We start from the raw sequence: 17,667 nt of genomic DNA on the forward strand, positions 1-17,667 counted from the left end.
TTACCTCAGTCGGAGGGGTGGGCCGATCTGTTGCCGTTCGCCATTTCGGTAGTTCCACCCCTCCCGAGAGGCTGGGGTATGGTCGAGTTGGGGCACCGGACGTATTTCCGGTTCTCCGCTGCGCCTTGGGGTTGATCTGGGTTAGTTTTTTCCTGTTCCCTTCTCCGGCTTAATGTTTTGAGCCGTTCGCCAAAGTTGAGCCGCCGAGGGGCTCTGGGAGGGACCCGGGTCTTTCGGGGTGCCGGGGAGGGTAACAGGGTTTACGGTCGTTTTATATCCCCCCGGGTTGTTTTTGGTAGTCCTCCGGGGGTTGATTTTTGATTTTTTCTGTTTCCTTCCGGGTTCCACCTCCAGGGTTGATGGGACGGTCCTCTGGGGGGGAATTGGCTTGGGGCCAACTAGCCAAGTGTGACCGGGTCTGGGGTTCCGGGTTGTGGGGAGGGTACCTCCTGGGGTTGATGGTACGGTCCCCTGGGGGGCCGTTTTGCTCCATGTACACCTGGGGACCTTTGTGGGATTATGGTTCTGGCTGTTCCTCCTGGAACTGGCGATGAAGGCCTTCTTGGGGGGGTTGGGCTCTGCAGGTCATTCTGGGGGGGTTGTTTGTTATTTTTCTTTTATGCATTTATGTTTGTATTGTGTTTGTGGGGCTGTGTTGGGTTTTTGCGTTTGGGACTTTTTCTTTTCTTCCCGGGGTTTGATGGGACGGTCCCCTGGGGAGGTTTTGGGTGGGTTTTATGTTTTTTTTTGGTGTTGACTTGTACTGTGAATGTTTTGGGGCTTTTGTTGATTCCAGCCGGCCTTCCAGCTGCGGTGCCTGTCCTGCTGTCTGTGGTGGACCTTATGAGCGTGGTGCCGTCTGCTTCCTGACGTGGACCCCGGAGGAGGTGCTGTTCTCGGGCCTGGTCTGTTCGGTCGCCGGGAGGCTTCCCGTTGATGGGGGGGTACTTGTGTGTTGGGGGGGTGGCTGGATGTTTTGGTGTTCTTTTCTTTGCTCTTCAGGTGGCATGAGAACTGATTTGTCTGTGGAGAAGGTGCTGGCTGAAGAGTCCTCACCCTCATCAACTCATGTGTAGCACCTGTGACTGGTGCTCACATGCAACCTTAAAGACTTTCAGCTGAAGCAGATAATTGGATGGCGTTCTGCATTTAAGGCATGTGTATTCAAGCAGAACTGCCGGGAACTCGACCTTGTGATGTCCGTTTTGAGACGCTGAGGACCGCGCCTGGGTTTGACACATCGAGCCCGTGAAGCAAGGACGGGTGAGGACACTTGCGGTCAGCACACATTAAAGGTGATTAAGTGTTCGACTAATTGTTGATAGTAACTTGGTGTTTTGTTACGCAGTATACTGGAATTGTGATGAGAATTGTGCAGTTTGCTTCTCACTGCTGTGGCGTGCGGATAAGTGATCCTCCACTTGTTGGAGAAGCTGCTCATTTGCATAAAGTTAAAAAATACAGACCTGAATGTGTTGCTGATAGCGTGTGTCTTTTGAAAGATATTGTTGTAACTGCTGACTTACCTCACCTCTTCTTTGCTTCACAGAGAGTCAGTTTGTCGTGTCCACCTGGGGTGTTTGTCTGGTGGTAGTGGGTCCAGGAACGCCGGGCTTCTATCCTTTTGGGCGCTTAAGACGTGCCAACAGTCACTCCACCACCTTCAGAGTGGCTGTTGTTTTTGGGGTGTTTGTCAGGAAAATGATCATTTCTCTACATTGATTACAGATCCTGCAGCAGGTCTGTAATCAACTTTTCTGCTTGAAAACTGCTGCATCCTAAGAGCAGAATACTACTGGAATGAATTTGAATAAGGAACGTTGGGGTTTTTTTCCTCACTAAATGGATGCTGCACTCACTGCAGTTTATTGTTTGGAATAGCCCCAGATTGCATTTCAGAGCTTCTAGAATTCAAACATTTTTGTACATGTGGTGTTGCGGGGTAATTTTGGGTTTCAGCTTTTTTTTTGTTTTTCACCACTTTCATCCCTGAATATGTGAAATCATGAGTCACTTTTGTGCAGATTAAAATTACTAACTGGACTCCTGTCTTGTGCGAGAAAGAAACGAGAATCGTCCTCTGTTCTGTTCACATAGCTCCAAACGCTGCGCCGCTCTCTGCCGAGTCAAGTTAGAATAATAGAATCCAGTCGGAATTAATAACTTCAAAGTGAAACACCGTTTTGTTTATTTTTATTTAGGTCCAGAGATCAAGGATACAGTGACCAATGTCATATTTATTTACTTTAAGACTCAATGAAATACACAGAAAACCTGTAAAGCCTACTTTTAGTACAAAATTCACAAGAGGCATCGATAAGGGAATTAATAAGGAATCGGATTGCTAAGCAGAATCGATAATGGCATTGATATCGATAAAATCTTATCAATACCCATCCCTAGTGGTAACATACCACTGTCCCAGCTTTTGAAATGTGTTGCAGGCATCCATTTCAACATGAGCAAATATTTGCACAAAAACAATAAAGTCTATCAGTTTTAATGTTGAAGATCTTGTCTTTGTGCTGTATTCAGTTGAATATAGGTTGAAGAGGATTTGCAAATTATTGTATTCTGTTTTTTACATTTTGCACAACGTCCCAACTTCATTGGAATTGGGGTTGTATACATTTGCAGAAGTTATACCATATTTTTATGCATAATACCATCCCCCTTTGTAAATTAGTGTTTTGTTTTTGGATACATTAAGGGTAAAACTAAGTGTCAAGTGAAGTCAGTTTTTTCCTATCAAAAGTAAATTTTGTGGATGTCAGTGTCTTTGTATTTATTTCTCACAACAGAGGAAAGGTGGCCCAAAAATTGTTATTAGTTAAAAGACTACCCCATTGAACTAATAAGTGTTATGTCTTCTCCAGACTATCACCTATTTGATAACATGAATCGTGTGTCACATGCACCATAATTTGTGTATATAAACAACTGTTTTCACATTTGAACAGAAATTATGACAGTTGTATTTATAATAGTTCTAAAGGACTTGTATGACTTTATAAGACACTCACACATTACATAGCTGGTTAGCTGGATTATTATTAGTTTGTATCTGCATTAGCATATATTTAATAATGTTGAAGAAATCTTTATAATCATGTGTATTTCTAATATATTCTAAGTTGATTCACTATGCCCTGGACACTAATTCACGGGGCACAGTGAATCAGTGTCCAGGGCACAGTGAATCAAAAATTTTAAAATCGGTTTTAAGCGCCTGTAAATTACACTTGGGGAGAAATAAATCTGGGACCTTGATTTTCAAGTGAAATGTAAAATTTTCTTTTATGTGAAAAGAGGATTTTCGACAACTGAGCAACAGTCCAGTCCTTTTTCCCCTTAGCCCAAGTAAGAGATTTCTTACATTGTCTCTGGTCCAAGAGTGGCATGGAACCACAAATGCAACACATGTAGCCCATTTTCTGTTTGACGTTTGATCATCAGATAAACTTGTCAAAGCAAGTTTTTTCCATCTTTGTCTTCTGGCTGAAGTAAAACACTTGCTCAGTCGACGTGATCTTGAGACGGCCATTCATTCATCAGCTCCAGACTTGATTATTGTAATGCACTTTATACTGGCATTAACCAGTCTTCTCTTGCACGCCTCCCAATTGGTGCAGAATTCTGCTGCTCGTCTGTTAACAAACACTTGAGCATGTGAACATATTACACCAGTCCTGTACTCATTCCACTGGCTTCCAGTCTATTTTAGAATTGATTTTAAGATTTTATTGTTTGTTTTTAAAGCTATATATGGCCTCGCACCTTCTTACCTGTCTGAAATTTTATCTCTCCTCACTGACAGTAGGACATTGCATGCATCTGGTCAGCTTTACTTAGATTTTCTGAGGTCAAAATATAAACTTGTGCTTTTGCGGTAGCTGGCCCCAGACTGTGGAACAAGCTACCTCTTGACTTGCGCACTATTCCTGACCTAGCACTTTCTAAAATCTAAGTTAAACACTTATTTTTTAAGCTGGCTTTTAACACCTAGTGGGGAGGTGACATGTTCTGTTCTTATGTGCTGTTTTTACTTTGTTGTATGTGTGTTTTAGTTTTGTGAATCTGTGTTTTTGCTGTAACGCACTTTGGACACAATTTGGCTGCTGTAATGTTTGATTGATTTTCTGCACACGTCTGTGTTTTCTCTTGATGCACTGACTCCAGCCTCAGTCCCCTTGTTGTGAAGCTCCCCAAAGTTCTTGAATCCACCTTTGCCTTACAATCATCTCAAGGCTGTGGTCATTTCCAGTGCTTGTGCATCTTTTCTGACCGCACTTTCCCCTCCAGTCAACTTTCCCATGATTATGCTTGGATCCAGAACTCTGAACAGCAAGAACTTTCAGCGATGACCTTCTGTGGTTTAACCTCCTTGTGGAAAAGCATTTGAGAGCATCTTCTGGACAACTGTCACTTTAGCAGTCTTCCACATTATTGTAGTTGTCTGTACTGAACCAGATTCAGGGATGAAAAGCTCCACTTTTGGCGGATTTCTGCTTTTTACCAGTTTCCCTGGGACATTTTCAGATCACTGTTGTCGTGCAGGAACTGTTCAGTCAGTCCGATCAGGCACGTTCTTGGGCAGCTAAGGTGTCCTCGGGATTATAATATTGACCCATTTGGCAGCAATCTCATTCCCTTTTAGATTGATGACTGTCTGAGTTTGTGATAAAGGGGGTTATAATGGCCTGTTAATGATCATTAATTTGCTCTTTCGATATGCAAATGGGATGTCTAATAAAAGGTAACGTTTGTATAGCATTACTTCTAGTTCAAGTCAACATTCTCATTAAGCTAGCGCACCTTCTCAGTTATGTTGTGTTTTGTTTATTGCAAATACCAGTAAAGACCGGCCACTGATCTGAATTATAACACTGGATTAGGCTTACAAATGCCGTACAAACCCGGTTGAAACCAATGGGCAGCCATCTTACCACTCGCAAGTTATGTGGGACCGCACGTAGACGACTTATGAGAACATCAACATTTTTTTTTGTAATAACTGAGCTTATTCTCTCATTTCCTTCTTTTTGTTCTTTCAGTTAATGTAACTTTCATCCATCCTAATCTATGTCCACCATGATATCATTTATTTCCTTTCTTTCTTTTAGTACTTTGACCCATTCTTCCCCTTCTATTCTCAATTACTCCTTACCTCACTGCGACAAATACTCAATTCTAAAATTCCTGATTCTTTAATCAAAGTTTATATAAGTTGTGTGTAATCATCAGCAAGCTTATCAATATATATTTATTGGTACCATACACTGTATTACACAATAGTACAATATCCTCTCGAAAACTGTGGCCACTAACGCCAATGGAAATGGCATAACACCTGTATATTTAGACTCTTGAAATAAATTACAAACATGTTTGCTGCGATAAAAATAGGTGACATATAAAGAAATTTGACACAAAAATTCAAAACATGCTACATGTGGTTAATCACATGACTTTTACCTGAAGACCTAGCCAAAATCAACTGTTTAGCTTTTTGTTGCTATGCATCACAGTTATATGAAAATTAAGAGGATACAGTGTTCATGTCTCTTCATATTCAAATTAGTATACGAAATTCAACCATACATACATGCACATGTGAATAAATTTTCTTTGTAGCATTAACTAGAAATCAATCCAATGCATTATCTACTGTCTGCCTGTAAGAAATGGACAGAAACTAAAATTCATTAATGTCAGTGCAAGATGAGTTTTGTTAACTGCTTGCAAAGTGGAGGAGTTGGTTTTCACTTGCAGTGACATAGTATTACACATAGCTCTATGAGCTTCAGCCTAATATTAGTAATAAAGCTCACAGCAACAAACGCCTAAGCTAAATGGATCGCATTTATATAGCACTTTTCCATCTGCAAGCATATGTTCAAACCACTTACAATAATGTCTCACATTCACCCCCGATGTCAGGGTGCTGCGCCATACAAGGTACTCATACACACCGGGAGCAACAAGGAGATTAAGGACCTTGTCCAAGGTACTTAGTGATTTTCCAGCAGCGGGATTGAACCAAGGATCCTCTGTTCTCAAGCCCAGCGCTAACCATTGACCATAACCTCCAAACCAGGCACAAGTAGACCTGTGTCATAATTACAGAGTACAGACCCTGCAGTGGGTCTGTAATCAACCATTTCTGCAGCGCAGCTTTGCTTTGAATCTTGAATCAATGAAGCAGTGCTTGATCTGATGCTTCGTTGGTTCTTTGTTTTATTTCGCTTTTATCTTAATTTTTACCCACTAAACCCTAAAGAGCATATGTCTGTCAGTAATATTTACCTCTTTTATGTTAAACCGACCTGTTATGGTCTTCTGAAACAGTTGATATATTTTATAACTTAAAACGGGACCGATGCGAACGCATTAGCATGTCTATGGCATTTTCAATGTTAAGTTAACTAAAGCACCCTCTCTGCTGAAATCACCTCTAAATTATTTTCACATTCTTCACTTTGTGGTGTTTTTAGGAATTTGCTAGCTTAGCGCAGCTATTAGCTCTTAGCCGGTTTAGCATGGCGGCTTCTCCTGTCTCTCCCGCACTTTTCTGCGCTGGGTGTGAAAAGTTTAGTTATTCCTCGGCCTCCTTTAGCAGTAACGTACTTGTAATAAGTGTAGCTTGTTCGTAGCTTTGGAGGCCAGGCTGGGCGAATTGGAGACTCGGCTCTGCACCTTGGAAAATCCTACAGCTAGCCAGGCCCCTGTAGTTGGTCAGCCGGGAAAGCAGGCCGGCTGGGTGACTGTGAGGAAGAAGCGTAGTTCTAAACAGAAGCCCCTGTACACCACCAACCCGTTCACATCTCTAACCGTTTTTCCCCACTCGGCGACACACCCGCCGAGGATCAAACTCTGGTTATTGGCGACTCTGTTTTGAGAAATGTGAAGTTAGCGACACCAGCAATCAAATGTCAAATGTCTTCCGGGGGCCAGAGCAGGTGATATTGAAGGAAATTTGAAACTGCTGGCTAAGTTTGGTAAGATTGTAATTCACGTCGGCAGTAATGACGCCCGGTTACGCCAATCGGAGGTCACTAAAATTAATATTGAATCGTGTGTAACTTTGCAAAAACAATGTCGGACTCTGTAGTTTTCTCTGGGCCCCTCCCCAATCGGACCAGGAGTGACATGTTTAGCCGCATGTTCTCCTTGAATTGCTGGCTGTCTGAGTGGTGTCCAAAAAATGAGGTGGGCTTCATAGATAATTGGCAAAGCTTCTGGGGAAAACCTGGTCTTGTTAGGAGAGACGGCACCCATCCCACTTTGGATGGAGCAGCTCTCATCTCTAGAAATCTGGCCAATTTTATTAAACCCTCCAAATCGTGACTATCCAGGGTTGGGACCAGGAAGCAGAGTTGTAGTCTTACACACCTCTCTGCAGCTTCTCTCCCCCTGCCATCCCCCCAATACCCCATCCTCGTAGAGACGGTGCCTGCTCCCAGACCACCAATAACCAGCAAAATCTATTTAAGCATAAATTTCAAAAGAAAAAATAATATAGCACCTTCAACTGCACCACAGACTAAAACAGTTAAATGTGTTTATTAAACATTAGGTCTCTCACTTCTGAGTCCTTGTTAGTAAATGATATAATAATTGATCAAACATATTGATTTATTCTGCCTTACAGAAACCTGGTTACAGCAGGATGAATATGTTAGTTTAAATGAGTCAACACCCCTGAGTCAAACTAACTATCAAAATGCTCGAAGCACGGGTCGAGGAGGAGGATTAGCAGCAATCTTCCACTCCAGCTTATTAATTAATCAAAGACCCAGACAGAGCTTTAATTCATTTGAAAGCTTGACTCTTAGTCTTGTCCATCCAAATTGGAAGTCTCAAAACCAGTTTTATTGTTATTATCTATCGTCCACCTGGTTGTTACTGTGAGTTTCTCTGTGAATTTTCAGACCATTTGTCTGACTTAGTGCTTAGCTCAGATAAGATAATTATAGTGGGTGATTTTAACATCCACACAGATGCTGAGAATGACAGCCTCAACACTGCATTTAATCTATTATTAGACTCAGTTGGCTTCGCTCAAAATGTAAATGAGCCCACCCACCACCTTAGCCACACTTTATATCTTGTTCTGACATATGGCATAGAAATTGAAGACTTAACAGTATTCCCTGAAAACCCCGTTTTGTCTGATCATTTCTTAATAACATTTACATTTACTTTAGTGGACTACCCAGCAGTGGGGAATAAGTTTCATTACAGTAGAAGTCTTTCGGAAAGCGCTGTAACTAGGTTTAAGGATATGATTCCTTCTTTGTTATGTTCTGTAATGCCATATACCAACACAGTGCAGAGAAGCTACCTAAACTCTGTGAGTGAGATAGATTATCTCATCAATAGCTTTACATCCTCATTGAGCACAACTTTGGATGCTGTAGCTCCTCTGAAAAAGAGAGCCTTAAATCAGAAATGCCTGACTCCGTGGTATTAGCCACAAACTCGCAGCTTAAGCAGATAACCCGTAAGCTGGAGAGGAAATGGCGTCTCACTAATTAGAAGATCTTCATTTAGCCTGGAAAAAGAGTCTGTTGCTCTATAAAAAAAAGCCCTCCGTAAAGCTAGGACATCTTACTACTCATCACTAATTGAAGAAAATAAGAACAACCCCAGATTTCTTTTCAGCACTGTAGCCAGCTGACAAAGAGTCAGAGCTCTATTGAGCCGAGTATTCCTTTAACTTTAACTAGTAATGACTTCATGACTTTCTTTGCAAATAAAATTTTAACTATTAGAGAAAAATTATTCATAACCATCCCAAAGACATATCTTTATGTTCGACTGCTTTCAGTAATGCAGGTATTTGGTTAGACTCTTTCTCTCCGATTGTTCTGTCTGAGTTACTTTCATTCGTCACTTCCTCCAAACCATCAACATGTTTATTAGACCCCATTCTTACCAGGCTGCAGTGCTCAAGAAGCCCTACCGTTAATTAATGCTTCGATCTTAAATATGATCAATCTATCTTTATTAGTTGGCTATGTACCACAGGCTTTTAAGGTGGCAGTAATTAAACCATTACTTAAAAAGCCATCACTTGACCCAGCTATCTTAGCTAATTATAGGCCAATCTCCAACCTTCCTTTTCTCTCAAAAATTCTTGAAAGGGTAGTTGTAAAACAGCTAACTGATCATCTGCAGAGGAATAGTCTATTTGAAGAGTTTCAGTCAGGTTTCAGAATTCATCATAGCACAGAAACAGCATTAGTGAAGGTTACAAATGATCTTCTTATGGCCTCAGACAGTGGACTCATCTCTGTGCTCGTCCTGTTAGACCTGAGTGCAGCTTTTGATACTGTTGACCATAAAATGTTATTACAGAGATTAGAGCATGCCAATAGGTATTAAAGGCACTGCGCTGCAGTGGTTTGAATAATATTTATGTAATAGATTACAATTTGTTCATGTAAATGGGGAATCTTCTTCACAGACTAAGGTTAATTATGGAGTTCCACAAGGTTCTGTGCTAGGACCGATTTTATTCACTTTATACATGCTTCCCTTAAGCAGTATTATTAGAAAGCATTGCTTAAATTTTCATTGTTACGCAGATGATACCCAGCTTTATCTATCCATGAAGCCAGAGGACACACACCAATTAGTTAAACTGCAGGAATGTCTTTCGGACATGAAGACATGGATGACCTCTAATTTCCTGCTTTTAAATTCAGATAAAACTGAAGTTATTGTACTTGGCCCCACAAATCTTAGAAATATGGTGTCTAACCAGATCCTTACTCTGGATGGCATTACCCTGGCCTCCAGTAATACTGTGAGAAATCTTGGAGTCATTTTTGATCTGTATATGTCCTTCAGTGCGCATATTAGCAAATATGTAAGACTGCTTTTTTTTTTGCATTTGCGCAATATCTCTAAAATTAGAAAGGTCTTGTCTCAGAGTGATGCTGAAAAACTAATTCATGCATTTATTTCTTCTAGCCTGGACTATTGTAATTCATTATTATCAGGTTGTCCTAAAGTTCCCTGAAAAGCCTTCAGTTAATTCAAAATGCTGCAGCATATTTCACCCATATTGGCTTCTCTTCATGGCTCCCTGTTAATTCCAGAATAGAATTAAAATTCTTCTTCTTACTTATAAGGTTTTGAATAATCAGGTCCCATCTTATCTTAGGGACCTCATAGTACCATATCACCCCAATAGAGCGCTTCACTCTCAGACTGCAGGCTTACTTGTAGTTCATAGGGTTTGTAAGAGTAGAATGGGAGGCAGAGCCTTCAGCTTTCAGGCTCCTCTCCTGTGGAACCAGCTCCCAATTCAGATTAGGGAGACAGACACCCTCTCTACTTTTAAGATTAAGCTTAAAACTTTCCTTTTTGAAAAAGCTTATAGTTAGGGTTGGATCAGGTGACCCTGAACCACCCTTAGTTATGCTGCTATAGACTTAGACTGCTGGGGGGTTTCCCATGATGCACCCAGTGTTTCTTTTTATTCACCTCTTTTTGCTCTGTATGCACCACTCTGCTTTTAATCATTAGTGATTGATCTCTGCTCTCTTCCACAGCATGTCTTTTTCCTGATTCTCTCCCCTCAGCCCCAACCAGTCCAGCAGAAGAATGCCCCTCCCTAAGCCTGGTTCTGCTGGAGGTTTCTTCCTGTTAAAAGGGAGTTTTCCTTCCCTCTGTCGCCAAGTGCTTGCTCATAGGGGGTCGTTTTGACCGCTGGGGTTTTTCTGTAATTATTGTATGGCTTTTGCCTTACAATATAAAGCGCCTTGGGGCAACTGTTTGTTGTGATTTGACGCTATATAAATAAAATTGATTTGATTTGATTTGATTAAGCTGTTCGCATCTCAGCATGTTTGTGTGCCTTTGTTTTCTGTATAATAATTAATGGCTCAGCATTTGTTTTCGTAAGAGTCAAATGTGTTACAAATTGTAATATTTTTTTATTCATTTTTATTTATATATTAATAATAATATATTTATATTATATTTATATATTAATGTAAATGTAATTTCCACCTCACTATTGCCTTACAATATAAAGCGCCTTGGGGCAACTGTTTGTTTTGATTTGGCGCTATATACATGTGCTCTGATGTCACTGTTTATCTCCATAGAAACTACCCAAACAATCTTTCATACAAACTGTTTAAAGGGACATTACAGTGTTGTGGTGGAAATTACGGCAATAGTGTGGGACAACTACATTTTGTTTAAAAAACTCACAACAGTTGTATGACATTGAATACCACAATTATGTTTTGATTATTTTACTGATATTTTATTCAGAGATATTTTAAAACATTAGAAAAAATGTTTTTTTTACCATTCATTTTTATCATTGAAGATCAAAAGTCTGGGTGTGGGACAAGCACAAAACGGCAATATATGCATATAATGATGCTGAAAAAAGGTGAAAAAGTCATCATAGACTACTAGAACAAATTTCTTAACACACTTTCATTGTAAAGATAACTGTAAAATTGTGAAATTTCCCCTTTTTTCTGTTTTTCATACAATATGATCAAAGGACATAATAAGTGCCCATAGTCTAAGAATCACTCTTATATAGCACTTTTCCATCTGCATCAGACACTCAAAGCGCTTTACAATTATGCCTCACATTCACCCCGATGTCTCCATGGCTGTCTATTGCGAATGCCGTATACTTTGAGACCAGCCATGGAAGTGCACAAAAAGTGTATCATATTATGGTCTCTAACAGCCTAAATCTAAGTTGCTATGATTTCTGTGGGACGTGTCCTTTAATAGTGAATTTTGTAGCTCTTGTGAGACCTCCGCACATTTCACCCAGGGCTGCACTGACTAGCTGAGCCATGGGGAAAGCAAAAGAACTGTCAAAAGATCTGTGAGAAAAGGTAGTTGAGTTGTGTAAATCAGGAAAAAAAGACCAAACGATATCAAAAGATTTGAAAATGCTCATCAAAGTCTGATAAAGAAGTGGAGAATTAGTGGTACTATTGAAACCAAGCCAGGGTCAGGATGCAAAGAAAAACCTTCAAGTTTCAAGCCTTTAGCTGAAAAACAGGCTTCACTGGAAGAAAGTGCCGTGACTGTTTCAAGATCCACAATAAGGACACACTTGATAAATATGGGCTACATGGGTTGCCAGACAAAAGGCATTACTGCACCAATGCCACAAAATAACATGCTTACAATATGCCAGAAAGCACCTAGACAAGACTTGGAACTTCTGAAATAAAGTTACTTGGAGTGATGAGAGCAAAATTGAACTTTATGGTCACAACCAGAAAAGTTCAACAAGGTCTATTTTGAAATGTGTACCCTCCCTACTGTGAAGCATGGAGGTGGTTCTGTGGGGTGTGAGCTATAAAGGCAGAGGAAATATTGTCAAAATTGCTGGTAAAATGACGACAGCATGCTATCAGAAAATATTGGCGGACAATTTGTACTCATCATTCCAAGTTATGCATGGGAGGCACTTGGACTTTCCAACATGACAGTGATCTGAAGCATAAGGCCAAGTCAACCCTTCAATGCGTAATGCAGAAAAAAAATGAAGGTTCTGGAGAAGCCATCTCAGCCTCCTGATCTCAGTGTTCTTGAGCCACTTTCAGGAGATATCAAATGTGCAGTTCATGCAAGACAACCCAAGAATTTACAAAACCTGGAGGCTGTTTGTCAAGAAGATTGATCAGAACTCCATTGAGAAAATAAAGGTCACAAAAAACTGCAAGCCATCAATGATGCTAAAAGGGGCAAAACAAAGTATTAAGAACTAATTGTATGTAAACCTTTCAATGGGGATCATCTCATTATTTCTTTATGACTAAGTTTTGTTTAATGTTTGCACTTTTCTGTGATGCCTCATGGTTTTATTTTAAACCAATTAAAATAAAAGTCATGTGTTTTGCCTGATCACTCATGTTTTCTTAAGCGAATGGTGCCCATTATACAAATTCTGCCAAACCACAAAAGCTCCAGTGGGAAGTTTCCTTACCACTGTCACTTGAATTGAGTTGAACTGTAATTAGTCCATTAGAGTCCATTCAGCCGATGATGGGACGTCATTGGAATGCTGGAGAAGGCTTGCTCTCGGGTTCCAAATTTCCTGTCTTCAACAGAGGTTGATGTAGCTCAGAGCAATGTTGTACTCATGGTGCTTGATGTTTGCTGATGGTCCACTGACTTGCCATACAATGAAGTTCAACTTTCATCATCGTAGCGCATGGATGGGCATTGGTAGTTGATTGTCGACTCTACTTTTGTGACGTCACATGATGTAGCCTATATAAACTCACCGTAACTCTGCAATTGTGTCACTTGCTACTGGTGCATTTTCAAGACAGGTTCTGCATATTCCTTCACATTTCTTTATATTTCTACATATTTCTTTATGCAGACTTAAGATGCACTTTTTTTCCCTTTCATATGGCTAGCATACTGGTACAGTTTTATTTTACGCTTTTTACTCTTTTAATTCATTTATTAGTAATTGGAGCGGGCTGCGGCCTCAACTTTACCTAAATTCTGGGTCTTTTAGTGAAGTTTAGGGCTAGTGGCCGGCGATCACCTTAGTATTTGTTTTGTTTTTTTTTTTTTGTTTTTTTTTTAATTCTGGCAAATTATACAGTATTTTTTGTCTTTCTGATGCCTGATTTGTTTTTGTTTTTTTTTTCTCTCTCTCTCTGTTTAAGGTGCAGCTCCATCCAGAGATGGGAGTTGTATTTGTGTTGGCGACCCTCCTGTCCTGTGCGCCAATAGCATTTCTTGTATATTCGTCCGTGAATTGTTCTGTAATTTATGTTTGTAGCATGGCCCAAGCAGAGGGTCACCCCTTTGAGTCTGGTCTGCTTGAGGTTTATTCCTCAGAGGGAGTTTTTCCTTACCACTGTTGCTCTGGGGGTTGGTAAGGTTAGACCTTACCTGTGTGAAGCGCTTTGAGGCAACTCTGTTGTGATTTGGTGCTATATAAATGAAAATAAATTTAAATTAAATTAAATTATGCCCAAGGTTTCCAGAGTAGGTGGTGCATCCAGTCAAGCCTACGACATTGGCCCGCAGAGGCTAACTGAGCAATAATGGTATACTATCGGAAGTGATGTAGTGGTAGCAAAGATTTACTCTTCCCAGCGTTTTGGCATGAGCGTTGAGGATGCATGCTGAAATTTTTTCCGGGACCAAGACAAACATCAGTGTTGCCTGACTGACGTCGACTTCGCTCCTGCAGAGTCTGGTAGACCTCACTGCTGGTCTGTGTTAATCAAGTTTTCATTCTCTGCCAGCTAACACCAGGCACCATGATTGCACCATGAATGCACCATGAACAAACCTGTAATCATTTCACTTTCAGCTGCTTCCTCACTACCACAGCAATGTGTGCCTAGTGTACTCCAGTTACAGGGAAAGGCAGGTACCATTTTGATTGGCAGATGTCATATTCGGATGACAAAATACTCAAGAATAATGAAGATGTTACACCCTTTCCTTTTGTGCATAGCACCACCTTTGCAGCAATATCTAGCAAAGTGCACTGGGACACTCCCAATATGTACTTACACCCTTAGTGCAAGTCTGTTTAGTGTCTACCATTAAAATGGGGTAGTTATGATGACACTAAAGCAAGATGAGTGATGCGTTAAATAAAACAAATTTTACTACTGTCCTGGATAACGTTGTGATTTCTTGGAAAAGTCCACTATTGAAGACATATTGAAGACATTTTTTAACATAGAACAACACCACCACCAATAATAATAATAATAGGAATTATTATCAATTAAAATGTCATTCTGTCACTATTCTTCTGTGGATCCTAGTTATACTACTACCATTTTGCAATTAGAATTGATGAAACATATTAAAAAATCTGTTTACTCAATTAAAAAAAAATACACATATGAATACAAACAGGCAGTATGGTGGCTTAGTGCTTACCACTCATAGCAAGAAGGTCCTGGGATCACTTCCCGCTTGGTCCTTTCTGTATGAAGTTTGCACGTTCTAGCCATGTTTGAGTGAGTTCCTCCCACTTTCAAAGAAATGCAGATTAGGTGGACTGGAAACTTCAAGTTGACCATAGGTGTGAGTGTGCATGTGAATGTGCTTGACTGCTTGTGGCCTTGAGAGAGATTGGAGGTCTGTCCAGGGTGAACCTGCCTCTCACCCAGGGATTGCTGGGATAGGTGCCAGGAGTAAGTGGGTATCAAAAATGAATGAATGAATACCACTATTAAGAAGCAGCGTGGATTGAAGTTAATTTGTTTAATGCATGAAAGAACTCTGACAAGCACATACAATTGATTGACATTAATGCGCTTGCATTTTGCTTTGTGCAAGTGTAACATCAAGGAAAATACAAGTATCAGATTGAGTATCAAGAAATACTCAATATTAAAGGGCTTGGATCGAGATCAGGAGCAAAAAAAACCTGATCGGGATGTCCCTAGTTGGAATACTAAATGAAAGTCCTCATCCGGTGGCAGCTTTATTTGAAGATTTTATTGATATGAACTTTGTGTGATTGAAGACTGTTTGGATCTACTGTAATGTTTTGTTCAGTAATATTAACATATATTGCGACCTTTTCTCATGACAGTAATTATGTCTTGATGTATTCAGCCTGTTCATCCTGTGATGTTTGCACAATCCATCCAGCCTGCCTTCCAGCGAGCAGCATATGACCACTGCCAGGTGAGCTTCAGTCCATTCATGATCCTTTCATCACACACAGAGGTTTAGACACACCGTATATTACCAATTTATTGGTATCTAATGGTATTCTCTGATATAATTCCTGCTTACATCTCTGTTGCATGAGTTGATCCTGTAAAGTAGGGGTTGGAGCAGGGGTGAAAGTAAGATTAGATTCTTACAGGAACTGTGCCACTCAAAACATTTGTTTTTTTGCTCTTGTGCTTTGCGAGCTTGCACCATGTCAAAGGTATTAAACACATTTTAGGCTACTGTAGCCTACTACAAATGATACCATTTGTCCAGCACACTAAAATCTACTTCAATGCGTCACCGGCAGCACATTCTGTTGATTATTTTCATGTATTTATCAAATTTACATTCATTTTAGAGAATTTTTTTTTCCGAAATAAAGACAGGAAAATGCAGACTGGGATGCAGAGACCCTCCAGTACAATACAGTTAATACAGTTCATATAAAGAAGTGTTTTTGAGCTTGACAGACTGTAAAATAGCAGCTGTGATCCCAGTGAGGACTGCTTCTTGTAAATGGCGTTTTTCTAACTTAATTCAAATCTGATATTTTGAACCATTCACTTTAGTTACATTGTGAATCATTAGTTTTGTGAAAATAAAAATAATTCAGATAAGATTTCAAATCTTTGTATTTTTGCCCTGGTTTGAATGTGGCCCTTTCACAAAACCCCTGGCCCCAGCCAGGCCCCATCAGTATAACTGGTCTCTGGGAGAAATTTCCTTGACAATTGAAAGGGCTCGTGCACCAACGGCAGCTTTGCGGTGATTCTGTCAGGTCTCCCGCTAAATCTGCCGAGCAGGATCAGAAGATCAGCGGCTTCACAAAGCTTCTTTTTTGCCTTCCTCCCGCTGATGTATTCTGCACAGGATTTGCATTTGTGTGCCAGTGATAATTTGGAAGGAAGAATAGCACACCGTTCGTGCGCTCCAAAATGGTGTAGTGACGCACACTTCCAGCTCTTTAAAAATGCAAAAGTAACCGGAAACAGACACGAAGCAGCCTACCTTTTTTTGGCTGTTGTTGCTGGAAGTTCCTCTTTCTTTCCTCTCCAATTACAACCCCAATTCCAATGAAGTTGGGGTGTTGTGTAAAATGTAAATAAAAACAGAAAACAATGATTTTCAAAAAAGCTGGGACAGTGGTATGTTTACCACTGTGTTACATCACCTTTCCTTCTAACGACACTCAATAAGCATTTGGGAACTGAGGACACTAATTGTTGAGGCTTTGTAGGTGGAATTCTTTCCCATTCTTGCTTGATGTACGACTTCGGTTGTTCAACAGTCCGGGGTCTCCGTTGTCGTATTTTGCACTTCATAATGCGCCACACATTTTCAAAGGGAGACAGGTCTGGACTGAAGGCAGGCCAGTCTAGTACTCGTACTCTTTTACTACGAAGCCATGCTGTTGTAACACATGCAGAATGTGGCTTGGCATTGTCTTGCTGAAATACGCAGGGACGTCCCTGAAAAAAACGTTGCTTAGATGGCAGCATGTGTTGCTCCAAAACCTGGATGTACCTTTCAGCATTGATGGTGTCATCACAGATGTGAAAATTGCCCAAGCCATGGACACTAACACACCCCCATACCATCACAGATGCTGGCTTTTGAATTTTGCGCTGGTAACACTCTGGATGGTCTCTTTCCTCTTTTGTCCGGAGGACACGACGTCGAGGATTGCCAAAAACAATATGAACTGTGGACTCATCAGACCACAACGCACTTTTCCACTTTGCGTCTGTCCATTCCAAATGAGCTCGGGCCCAGAGAAGGTGGCGGCGTGTCTGGATTTTGTTGATGTCTGGCTTTTGCTTTGCTTGGTAGAGTTTTAACTTGCACTTGTAGATGTAGTGATGAACTGTCTTAACTGACAATGGTTTTCTGAAGTGTTCCTAAGACCACACGGTAAGCTCCTTTACACAGTGATGTCGAGGGATCGAAGGTCACGGG

The 17,667-nt window shown here is 40.6% G+C and overlaps 1 protein-coding gene across 1 annotated transcript in view; it reads left to right on the forward strand.

Annotated features, from left to right (window-relative positions):
• LOC117512761 (protein boule-like) overlaps window positions 1-17,667 on the forward strand; it is a 112,876-nt gene that overhangs the window by 82,729 nt on the left and 12,480 nt on the right. The window contains exon 7 of the mRNA XM_034173009.1: window positions 15,607-15,678. Coding sequence (XP_034028900.1) covers window positions 15,607-15,678 — 72 coding nt within the window. The remainder of the gene's footprint in view (window positions 1-15,606; window positions 15,679-17,667) is intronic.

The sequence above is a fragment of the Thalassophryne amazonica genome, chromosome 1 (genome assembly GCF_902500255.1).
Source record: "Thalassophryne amazonica chromosome 1, fThaAma1.1, whole genome shotgun sequence".
Taxonomy (NCBI): Eukaryota; Metazoa; Chordata; class Actinopteri; order Batrachoidiformes; family Batrachoididae; genus Thalassophryne; species Thalassophryne amazonica.